Below are 12155 nucleotides of genomic sequence, written 5' to 3'. Positions count from 1 at the left end.
CGATCGCGAAAGCCAGCCGGCACGCCAGAGATGCCGATGTAGTGACAGAAAAGTCGAAGCTAGATCAGCCTCCTCCGATAGAACAACGTTACCTGTGTAGCTGGTGTTCAACAAAAGAAGAGCGGATTTACGCGTTCTCCGGAATTCGCGACACCGATCGTTACTTCGTTGCACTTGTGTGTATCATAGGCCAGGCGTAGCGCGCTGCTTCTCGCCTCTCACGTGTTGGCGCGTTTTAATGACATGCAATTTTGCAACGTAGCTCTCTGCCTGGAGTCCTTGGCGCTGGAAACTATATAAACGGACCGCTTATAATTGGCTAGGCTAGCTGGGAGATTTTTAACCAAAGTACGCCATGTCGTTCCACACCGTTCGTGCAGTTGTCATCGCGTTATGCGCTATCGCTATCGTCGCTGGGGATTATCAGCTCCGTAAGTTCACGTTTAGGATCGTTCTATTAATCTTCTGATCATATTCAGAATTCTCACTCACTTCTGGTTCATTTTTTATTTTCGTATTCGGTTGTTTGCGTATTATGGTTGTTTGAGGTAGTCAGGATTTCTGCGGAAGCGCGAGTGAAAGACACCGAAGTAAGTTGGGCTTCAAGACGCTTTATTTTCTCTGTTAGCTCTTTTTCCGTTGAGGTGGTAAGTTAGAGTTTCGAGCTTCCTCTTCGGAAGATTGATGACGGCCCTAGTAAAAGCGCGAGAGTGATAATGATGGGTTGTAGGGGTAAGTTTTCCTTCTCCGAAAGCTTTTATTCTATTTGATTATACCGTATTCCTTGATTATACCGTAAAGTTTCCTTGCTAGTTAAATCGTATTCGCAATTAATACTATAGTTCTTTCTAACGCTAATTAAGAGCTAATTAAAATAAACTTCATTCGAATGGACAAAACTTCCCAGTCCAAAATTTACGTAGGAAGAAATTATTATAGGAAAATTGTTATAATTTTGGGATTGGACGGTGTAATATCTCGGTGTAATGTATCATTGCAATATAAATTTACATAAATTGGATGTAAAATCGTAATTATTCGCGATAATCGACGCGCGAAATAGGTTTGTTTTTACCTCGAATTACAAGTAAAAGTTTCCTTTGTTTGTTCCGTAGAACTAGTGAGTTAGAAAGTTAACGTGGATCGTTTCAGCGTGTTAGTTAGTTGAATTTTAGCGATATCTGAAAACTGCCGTTCACTGTGTTTATTCGTTTTCCCTTATGAATCGCGGAATGACACGAATGGTTTTTCGTTTAACGAGTACTAATGTCATATTAATTAGGCAACTATGGTTACAAATGACCATGATACGTAAGTTTAACTCACGAAATAAAATTTTATTATAGAGCATTGTACTAAGGAGGAGATGCTTTAAATATTTGCTTATAATCATTGAAATTTTCTCTCTCAAGATATCCCTAGTGTAAATGTTATTTTTCCAGAAAGACGATTGCAAAATAATTTTATCTTTTTGCTTAAACACTTGGAATAATAAATTAGTAATAAAAATTTGATAAATGGTCGAACGTTTTACGTCTCATTAAAAGAATGTTTCGATAGTTACAAAAATCTCTGGCATAATATTTAACAAATTAAACACGAGCGATTCTTTTTTATTTTAAAGTTAATTTGAAATATATTAGGAGATGGGCAGTGCGTATTTCCAATAATATAACAGAACGTATCTCAATTATTTGGAAATTACATATGTCGAAAATTGTTTCTCATTATTGCGTTTAATTTAATTTCAAGTCTTTTCTATCAATGAGTAATTTGTATTTATTTTATTCCTCAGCTGCAACCGTGAAAACCTGCAAAAGAGATTCCGATGACTTTTCATCTTGTTTGAGGCTAGCCATACAAGAAGCATGGCCCACGTTCGTTTCAGGTAATATAATTATCTCTAGCTTACATCTCTGTCATTTTCACGAAGGTAGATCAATTGATAAATTTATTCATCGAGTTGTTTTCATACGCGTCACAATCCAATAATTACGAGTACTTTTTTGCTTAAACTTATCTCGAATTCGTCCTTGCAACGATTGATTTTTCCATTTCTCTCTTGGATCGCATTAAAGCGAGAAGGATTACATAACGCTGCGTAATTTCAAAGACTACGTTAGACTTTTTACCGAATATAATACCATTAAGATAATAGAGGTTGATTCGTTTAATTTTTTATTCACGAGTTACGATTAATTTTTGCAAACTTCGCAACAGGATTGCCAGAGTTCGACATACCCGTTTTGGATCCTTATTACACCGAGTCTCATTCCATGGAATTCGAAAATGGCCAGCAGGGTGGAAAAATGCTTGCCACGGACATTCGAACATACGGTCTTGCCAAAGCACGTTTCTTATCTGTGAAACCGGAGATGGTAGACGATCTCTTCCGCTTGGAAATCGACGTTGAGATACCAAAGATTTTGATCGATGGCAACTACAAAGCCGAAGGTTACCTGGCATCTTTTAGAGTGGGTGGAAAAGGTATACAACAGGCTTATTAATACAATTAATACAACAGACTTTAATATCTTCTTTGGATTTTACGATATAAAGGCAGAATTACGCTGTTTCACGCGACTATTTCGTTACTATTTCTTACAGCGTAACAAGACAATAGGATTTAAAATAATTCGTACCACGTTTCTCATATTTGCATCTAACAGGTTTCTTCAACATTAGCATGGAGGACCTCAGAGTCACATGGGACATCTCCGGTCACGTAGTAAACGATATATGGGTTGTGGAACACTTCAAACTATCGCCTACAGTTGGAGATATGAAGATCTGGTTCAGTGATCTCTTCAATGGAAACAATGAACTGAGTAAGTACATTAGACCATCGTTATTAATAATTATAGCGAATAAATTGATTTGTTACGTTAAATAAAAATACTGTGGAAAATAATGTGGATGACACGATCATTATACGATTGCGACAAAAAAGCACGATTACTAATAGAACTAAGTACTATGGTAGGTACAATTTGCTGTTTACTTAAGGTAACTGCCTTAAATCGACAGGAACTTTCATTAGTTGAACGACGTTGTCTCGACATTCCATCATTGCATAATGTTACGTTGCCATAAGTACATGTACACCGGGACTCGAGTTTCAAGAGAATCCTGTGCCGCTTAATTAGCATAGAATCGCTATATCTTGCTGTTATTTACTGCTTATCCTAGTACTTTTGCCTCTGCGGACTTCATTCGCTTTTTCTTACGATATCGTCGGGTTGTTACGTGACCATCGACTTTGGATGAGCATCGAATGTACAGCTTTGTGTCTCGCTGTAGCGCACATATTTACGTTATTACATCGTTGTTTAATCTTTTATGTCGAGGTAGTAAGGACGTATTGGGTGTTATTAAAGTACTCCGGTGTTTAACTTCGACGATGTTTATTTCGATTTCGAATGCGCGTCATTTTAGATCGTAACATGACGCACATCGAGCTCGAGCGATGACGATACAGAATTTTTTTTTTTATTTAGTTGTTTACATTCACAATTTGTCCGATTTGGACATTTGGTAGAATGATACAGAATTGACACAGACTTGATACAGAATCGATACAAACTCGGTACGAATTAGCTGTGACTATCTGTCTGATTGACTACCAACGACTACCGTCAGCTACCGTCAACGACAATGAACGACTATGATGGATTGTCCCTAGCTTTCCCTCGTTTCCCCTTTTATAAGGTCTCCTTGGAAGAGAGAGTTTTTTCCAAGGTGGGAATGGAAAGCAATAAAACGATAAATTTTCTTTTCGAAGGCCCATGGGTTTTTTAGTAAATCCCAGGATTTATACTTTTACGACGTCCTGTCGTCGGACGTTGTTTCACGGGCCATGTGGCCAACACATGTACTTCAATTCTGGATCTTTCTCTACGGCCACGAGCCGCTACAGTGTATTGGATTACGATGTAATTGTTTAAATAATTTTGTATTTTCTCAAAACAATGAGATTCTTGTTTTGGTAGCGAATGGAATTTATGCGGCAGTTTAGTGCGATTTATTCATCCGATGATGATGTCACGTAAAGTTGGTACTTGGGTGGTAGTAAGAAGGCTGAGTCGTAACCCAACTACTTATTTTCCTTTATAAAACTTTATTATAAATGTTAACACTTACGAAATAACACCGAACCGGAGAATAGAGGTTGTATGTAACTAGAAGAGGAACAAGAACTGCTCGAGCTGGGTGAAGTCTCGGTTTATATACGTTTTGGTTTTAGGATGTTGAGGGGCTGGGTGTAGGTTATGATGTGGAAAAGTGTCCGAAGGTCGGGGGTCCATATCCTATCTCTGATGTGGACTAAGGTGCGTCACAGCCTTGGTGTATGCTATGATGCTAAGGTGGTGATGTGTCCAAAAGTGTCCGAAGGTCGGCGGTCGATGTCTTATCACTGATGTAGATTGAGATGTGATTGATGTCACAATGGCATGTTAATGGCTGTGTCAAGTAACTACATTTATATGTAACGTTTGTCGTTTGACAATGACTGTTGATTAATTTTCTTCTTCAGAGAATAGCCTTTAGCCTCTTTGTCTATGTAATTGTTGTAGATTTATCAGCATGAGAGTTAGCTTTTAATTGCTTCTTATAAAATGATTATAATGTATAAATCGATACAATATTCTATTCTTCAAAAGAGTCATTTTTTTTTTTATTTATTAAAATTTACAATCAATTCTCGCATTGAGAATTTTCAGTAATTTTTTCTGGCGTGGCGCAGTGACATGGCTAATTATTTATAATAAGTTAATACTTATTATAGATAAGTATAATTTATAAGTAAGTATTATAAATAAGTAAATATTACTTAATTTAGATAACTAATTGAATCTAGCGTTTAGGTCTAGCGGGTAGTGTCTCTTCAGCCAGCGGATCTGGTCCGACGTATCGAGTAGTCCGGTAATTAGGGGGTTTCGATGTTTGTCGACTCTTTTGCTATATCTGTCGCTATAGTTTGCTATTTCCTCTTTGACTGTTGGTATCTTGAGGTCGCGATGTATTAGTTCGTTGATGACATACCAGGGTGCATTTATAATGGATCTTAGCGTTTTCGATTGGAAGCGTTGAAGTATTTTAATGTTGGAATTACTTGCTGTTCACCATAGTTGGATTCCGTAGGTCCAGACAGCTAAAAGAGTCATGACAAGATTTGACTATCTTCAGTTTCTATTTAAGCAATCGCTAAATAAAATAAGGCATTTAGAACAATTCCTATAAGAACTTTAACACGATATAATACGATATTAATACGATTTTTATAAGTTCGACAAAGAAGATACATTACAAAGCATATCTTTCTGTGCACTTTTTTGATTCCGAATTTTTCTTAGTTATTATTTTGATTACGAATAACAAAATAAACAATTCTGTTTTCAGACCGAGCTGCTCTCGTCTTCATCAACGAATACTGGCCTCTAATATACCGAGCAATATTGCCAAAATTGACAGAATCTTGGGACACGTATCTGACCGAATTCACCAATCGTTTCTTCTCGAAGATACCTTTCTCAACTGTGTTTCCTTGAGTCACGTCAGAACTATAGCAATAAAATAATTGTAAAAAAAAGGAAAAAGCATAGATCTAAGAAGGAAGAAAGAAATTTGAAGAAAATTGAAGAATGGAACCTGGATAGATTTTTCGATGGAGTTAAACGTGGATTGAAATGGGAGAAAGGGACGCAGAACTGATTGAATTATATAAACGACGTAAGACGAATAATTTTATGGACATTTTGTAAGATTTATTTGATACACAAATTGTATGGGTTTCGAGGATCCTTTTTTAATTACCGAAGACACAGCTGCTAACAAAGCGGTGATTATACACATGGATTGTTAACTAGTGTTGTTATTGGATGAAGCATCATGTAAGATATAAATAAACGCGATGTCGAGTGTTAATCGAGGTAACTTTAATTCGATAATTCCTGATCATTTTGGTTTGATGAATTAATTTAATTCGACTAATTTAATCAATCAGGATAAGTAGGCAGATGCCTGGTAGAAAGTTATAAACAGATTACAGAGTGTCAAGGCTGATCGTACACGTTCGTAAAAAGTTAAGAGTAAATTAAAAAAATACACAAAAATATCTTTACAAAAGTTGTTTGCTATTCTGGAATTGTTACAATACTTCACAGACCTATGTTAAACAATTTTTATTTATTCAATTTGTCGAGCATGACAAACCGTTAATACTTTTGTTTTTTCGACATCTCTCGTATAATGAATTATTTAATCACTCATCGCTGGATTAAGCGATCAAAATTCAAATACAGGTGCAAGATACCGTAATCACAAAATTAATTAGAAAAAAAAAAGCGAAGAGCATAGGTACGTTCGAGTCGAAATATTTGCACAGATTCTTGTAAACATCCGTCCACGTATTTTTAAAATGCAAAGTACATGTAAATTATAGAGAAACGTATTCACAATGTTGTAAGCATAGAAATCTTGTAATACAAAACGATTGTACTTTGCAAAACGATTCTCCTCCTGTCATTTTTATTGCATGAGTGATCATTGCGTACAATATTATCGGGTCAAGGGTAAATAGTTGATAAAAAAACAAACCTACGCTTTTATAAATATATACAATATACATATATTTTGTTGCCTTCTCTACAATAAATTCAACCTTATACTATCAGTTGCACTGAAACGAATTAAACTAAACGTCGTAACAATACTGTTCCTTGTTTATCTTGTTCTACTCGAAGTTATTAACCCGAAGTTATTATTAAGTTACTCGTTACTGTATCGTAACCCTCGGTGAAACGCACTAATCTGGACTATTTGTCGTTTTCTTAGATTTCTTTTTTTTTTTTTTTGTTTCTTAATCGTATCTTTCCTTTTTCCGAGAAAAAATGCGAAATTCAAGGCAGTAGGAAAACTTCGACTGGCACGTGACGTAACAATTGATTAACGATTCCAGCGAAGAGTACGGACAGCTTCCTTTTCAACTGCGGCTCCATCACTTTTAAAACTTCCTGTCCGTTTTCGCGGAGGAACAGGTTGGTTGCCTCGGCTGTAATCATAGTCAAATTTGTACAAATTATACTTTTAGTCATCGGTTGTTAGCGACATGACGTAGCATTCTGCTAGTAGTGTTCTAGGTAAAGTTTTACAATTGTTATCCGTCTAGGAGATGTTCTTAGAAATCGTTGTATCAAAATTTAATTCAAGTTACTTAAGAAACTCAGGGAAATGGATATGATTAAGGAGCATGGAAGACTAAGAGTTAACGATATAAGAGGAACAAAAATATAAATATCTATATTTATAAAACCATCCTATTTTCAACGAGACACTTACTAAGGATTCGATTGTTATTAAAAATCTTTCGGACCCTCATATTCACATTCTTCACTTCCAGAACAACGTCAAGGTTATCCACGTTAAGGTACGTTTTTCCATCCTTTTCTTTCGTCGAAACGGTGCCTTTGACCAGAGCTCTGACATCGTCAAACCGAGCGTGGAACGTTCCATTGCCACTGGCTGGTAAGATAATTAACACTCCTGAACTGACATATTAAACCAAAATAAATGACAATATCGCTGAAAGTTGAAAGTTAAAAGAAATTTTTTTTTTGTTTCTATTTCGTTGAACATTTTAATGTAAATTGTTAATATTCCATTTCGTCTTTTCTTACGTACAATTGCCATACCATGTTTTATGTATGAACGTAAGAAGAAGTTAATAAAGTAAACGGTTAGAGAGCAGAATCTAAATAGAGCAGAAGCGTTTGCAGATCGTGAACCTGGAATAATGCGCGTCCAAAATGAGGGCTGGCATTCGTACAATGGCTTCGAAGGGTGAGCCGAGTTTGATGTCTTCCACGGTATAGTTGCTCGCTCCCTTTACGAACAGTTCACGCAGTTGAACCTTGTAACCGTTTGTACCACCTGTCAGGGAGAGAGTCAGCTCGTCCATCTGTCAGAATACGCGGAGTCGTAGCAGATACGTGGGATAACCAGTAGTAAACGGGTGAATATTAACATTTACTAAATTCCCTGTCATATTTTAATTTTCATTGCTGTAAGTCGAAAGCCATGACCATGAGAATTTATATCCCTTTGATCTCTGATTCCAGTTGTATTAGATTGGCATGAAAAGTCTGTAGATCAATTGTCCCTGGACATTTTTAACATCTTTTTTCCATACATTTCTAAGTATCTTAACGTAATTGACTAAAGTGAGAAAATTTGCATGTCTGATGTAAATATTAGGTCGCCCCAATAGTTTCTTTCGTTTCATAAGCGAAATAATAGATGTACAATATTTTTTATTTTATATTATTTTATGGATTTATGTACGATCCCTTTTGTGGCAATAGAATAAAATGGATCAAACATAATTCAATAAAATAACAAAAAACAAAAAATGTTGTGCATGGACTACCTCCTTAGAAACTTTTGGGGCAACCTAATATTTACATCAGACATGCAAATTTTCTCACTTTAATCAATCACGTTAAGATGTTTAGAAATGTATGGAAAAAAGATTTGAAAAATGTCCAGAGAGAATTAATCGATACGCAATTGATAACAAAATATCAAAATTTTCTAATATTAATCGTTAGACGGTGCTGCATAGTTCTCTTGCGTTAGGTTTCAATGTTTCCTAATGCATCGATAATATTAGTATAAAGATCGAAAATTCGTTATTTTTTACTATACTATTATAATCCCAAGCATACGAGAGATTTTTAATTAAAAGGTTTCCCAATTGTATTATACTTTTCGTTCGTAGGTTCTTTCAAACTGCAAAATTCACGATTTTAACCTGTTACTTGAATTGCAAACAGCGATCAAAATTACAAGTGGTATAATTTAACGAAAAACGACTATTCTAATGACACATTTGCATGGAAATTTGGCTGGACGTGACGTTGCTAATAAAATTTGAAATACTTATTGGAACCAAACGAAGGATCACTGTGCGCGATTCTGTTAACGAAACAGGAAACATTAACTTTTAATGTATCAGGAGACTATTGAAAGCGGTGAGAACTTACGCGAAATGGTTCGACGGAAGGCAGCTCGATTTCCGGTATTCCGACACTCAAATACGGTCTCAAATGGTGTAACGCATCGATTAAACATGTTTTCAGCTTTGGATCGCTTCTCGAACACTGTTTCACGTATTCGGCTGTAAATAAAGAGAAATTCATTAAACCATTAAATCGACGAGTTATAAGAAATATTTTATGCGCGAATAAATAGTTTTCTTGAAATTGCTGATAGAAAGTTTTAACGAGTTGTGGCAATTGAACGAACGCAAAAAGAAAGAGGATTAAAACGAAAAAATTAGAAAAACTCGTTGAATCGATAATTATAATTAGAGAATGAAAGGGAAATTAACAATTCGCGATCAAAGACGGTAACAAGCGGAAACGCCGTGTCTTTTACACGAAAAGATAGTTGCCAGGCAACTTGTTAGTTTCAACCGCACATTGTGAAATTCAAATGAAATTTCTGAGGGATATTCGCACGAGTGACCTCTTTACTTCGCGTAGTGCATTTATGTAACGTTTACTTCTATCGCTCTAGCCTCGGCAAAAATCTACAACCACCTACTCGTAGCTAGAAAAGTAGAAATTCCTATCTAAAACGGTAAGGCCACCGTCGTCACAGTTATCGATCATGCACGCATTTCTGTAACATTTAACTCCACTATTATGAATAAAACATCAGTATCCACCTACCTTTATGTAAAAAGAAAAAAAAAATTAAAAATAGGAATTTCTACGTAAAAAAGAAAAACAAGGGAAAAGGTCCATCTTCGTCGACAATTTAACTGCATTTATGCAACATATACATTACTTCCACCATTCTAGAACCAAACAAAAATCGGCCTATTCGTTTTCTACCTTAGGGAAAGAACAGAGAATCAGCCCCATCCTCGTCGATATCCTAAATTAAAAAAATTAAAGTTCCTGAAAGTGATCAACCTGCCGTCGATTCGTCGCCGATACGATTAGCAAAACTGACCAAAATTGATCAAGAATGTAATTGAAAGAAATCTCCGATGCACCGTATCGCATCTACCTTATCGGACTTTCACTCGATTTTCTACAAATTTGGCTCTAAACCTTCAGCTCGCTTGAATCGGCAAGCAAACCCATTGCCGTGCAAGAGGTCCAGCAGTCGAAAAACCTCAATTACTCACGATTCGAGTCGATGGAGAGAGTGGTGACACCAGTTACGACCAGTAGAAAACACAACGTCGCGATGTTCATCGTGCTCATCCTGACAGCTTCTTTCAACGCGAGTTTCAAAGAGGAAAAAGGTTTTCAACGTCGTTAAAGAGCTTTCGTGGACTCGGTCGTTCGGCAAAGAGGATTCACCAGGTATAGAAGCTGCTGACAGACACCGACACTTTCGACGAGCGAACTGAAAATCCCGGGTCCTGGTCAAACGGCACCGCTAGACTTCTACCGACTATGCAAGAGGGCATTGACAGATCGTAACTGCACTCGGATACTTTCACTGCTGTGCAACATGCACCTGCGCCTTCTTCGTCTGGGAAGAGAGACGAGTCTCTAGGCTAGGCCATGTTAGACCTAGTCGAAAGTATATACCCCAGATACTCTTCGATCTTTTCCAATCTTGCCGCGCTCTCAGCAGGACTGGAAAGTTGCTTCGCGAAATGCTCCAACTGCGTCCTGTTCACGCGTCTCTATTTTTATACCAATGGCGCTTGATATTGATTTTTTCCCCTTTTTTTAAGCTTTCCCTCGTCTCAACTCGTTTACGTAGGAGGATACTCTGGGATTTCTTGCAATATTAAATTATTGTTTGACGATGTTTGTTGTTTGCAGAGTTTCGCGAAATTTTTATTTATTTTACAAATGTGAGAAGAACAAAACTCTTTAGGCGTGATTTTTATTATCGATTCGGACGTGGCTGATATTAAGGCTAAAACAGAAACATTCGATTATCGACCAATTTACTTTTGTTTTATCTTTAATTTAGTTAGTTAGTTTAGTAGTTTAATTTAGTTTTGTCTCGCGTGCCTTTTCCACGGACGAGTACTTAATTTTCAAATTTAAAATCGATCGTGGTCGGTCTTCGTATTATCAAAATTATTTCTTTGCATGATTTTACCATTGTATAAGCTTTTGTCTTAAGGTAACAAGAAAAGAGAAGCTAACATAACGAACTCACTTTACAATTAGTTATTAATGGAAATCGCGGATTTCTAAATGCAATGCAGGTATTTGATATAGAAGATGATACAACGGAATGAAAGATTGATTGCTATAATATGACGTTCCTGATAATGCTGGCAGACAATTTGCATTAATTTGTAATCATGCTTGTTGTATTTTGTAATCAGATTCTCGGTAGACTGAACGCTCGGTATGAATTCATATAAGAACGTATATTTACCTTCGATTTCGCTCCTGTTTTGATGTGCAATGAATGCGAAGAGATGTACATGTTGAACGAACGAAAAGTAACGTTTTAGCGAAAGCTAGAAATTGTTATTCAAATTATTTTTATCGCAAGTCCAAAGTCATATGCTTTATCTTATAAAGTTTGAACAATTTTTCACACGTACGACGTCGAATTATCCGTGAACGTTCGTGGTCAGGTTTTACTCGATTGTATGTCTGGTGGTCTTCAGGAAGGTGCAAGGAAAATTCAAAATCGTTTAACATTAAATAATTCGATTAAAGGCGATTTTTTTTTTAAAGAAAACACTTCTTTAAATAAAAAAGAAATATTTCATTTTCTATAAAAGAATTCTCAAGTTCAAAACCGTCCATATCATTGCAGTATCTTCATATTCGCTCTTGAGATTGTCCCATCACGTCTAATAAAAGAAACTTTCTTTTTCTTTTTGAATTTACGAAATCCGAATTTGTATCAAACTGATACAAATAAAATTGAAAATTATAATGGATATCGCAAAGTAAGTTGCAACAAATGCTACAAATAATATACCTAACGCTGCGGTGCGTATATTCAGTCTTTAGAGTTATACTTCGAAGGCGATAGTCTCACATTTATTTAATTTCGAAAATAGGGTCCTTTTAAGTCGGTTATTTTGGAAATTTTGTTGCTACATCTCGTATAACGCGGATACATTATGTAAGGAACTTTCGCTTACTAAAGAGCTTACG

The 12155-nt window shown here is 36.2% G+C and overlaps 2 protein-coding genes across 2 annotated transcripts; one reads left to right on the top strand and one right to left on the bottom strand.

Annotated features, from left to right (window-relative positions):
• Positions 1-267: 267 nt before the first annotated feature.
• Positions 268-5925, top strand: LOC126866049 (circadian clock-controlled protein daywake-like). Its single transcript, XM_050619136.1, has 5 exons — positions 268-431; positions 1796-1888; positions 2221-2487; positions 2670-2828; positions 5401-5925. Exons 1-5 carry the CDS (start codon positions 356-358, stop codon positions 5547-5549), a joined length of 744 nt encoding a protein of 247 aa, XP_050475093.1. The 5' UTR covers positions 268-355; the 3' UTR covers positions 5550-5925.
• Positions 5926-6603: 678 nt separating this feature from the next.
• Positions 6604-11835, bottom strand: LOC126866048 (circadian clock-controlled protein daywake). The gene is made up of 5 exons (XM_050619135.1): positions 10196-11835; positions 9042-9175; positions 7785-7957; positions 7339-7547; positions 6604-7051 (listed from the first exon to the last, which is right to left on the bottom strand). Exons 1-5 carry the CDS (start codon positions 10272-10274, stop codon positions 6900-6902), a joined length of 747 nt encoding a protein of 248 aa, XP_050475092.1. The 5' UTR covers positions 10275-11835; the 3' UTR covers positions 6604-6899.
• Positions 11836-12155: the final 320 nt, after the last annotated feature.

Source organism: Bombus huntii, chromosome 5 (genome assembly GCF_024542735.1).
Source record: "Bombus huntii isolate Logan2020A chromosome 5, iyBomHunt1.1, whole genome shotgun sequence".
Classification (NCBI taxonomy): Eukaryota; Metazoa; Arthropoda; class Insecta; order Hymenoptera; family Apidae; genus Bombus; species Bombus huntii.
This window is presented reverse-complemented; position numbering and strand designations above follow the sequence as displayed.

Bases quoted from the DNA above. Each gene is read 5' to 3' on its own strand.
- LOC126866049 (XM_050619136.1), top strand. From the start codon at position 356: ATGTCGTTCCACACCGTTCGTGCAGTTGTCATCGCGTTATGCGCTATC. The intron at 432-1,795 runs GTAAGTTCACGT...TTTATTCCTCAG, and splicing joins CGCTGGGGATTATCAGCTCC to CTGCAACCGTGAAAACCTGC. The intron at 2,829-5,400 runs GTAAGTACATTA...TTCTGTTTTCAG, and splicing joins CAATGGAAACAATGAACTGA to ACCGAGCTGCTCTCGTCTTC.
- LOC126866048 (XM_050619135.1), bottom strand. From the start codon at position 10,274: ATGAGCACGATGAACATCGCGACGTTGTGTTTTCTACTGGTCGTAACT. The intron at 9,176-10,195 runs GTGAGTAATTGA...CTTTATTTACAG, and splicing joins TCTCTCCATCGACTCGAATC to CCGAATACGTGAAACAGTGT. The intron at 7,052-7,338 runs GTAAGTGTCTCG...CTATGATTACAG, and splicing joins TAATAACAATCGAATCCTTA to CCGAGGCAACCAACCTGTTC.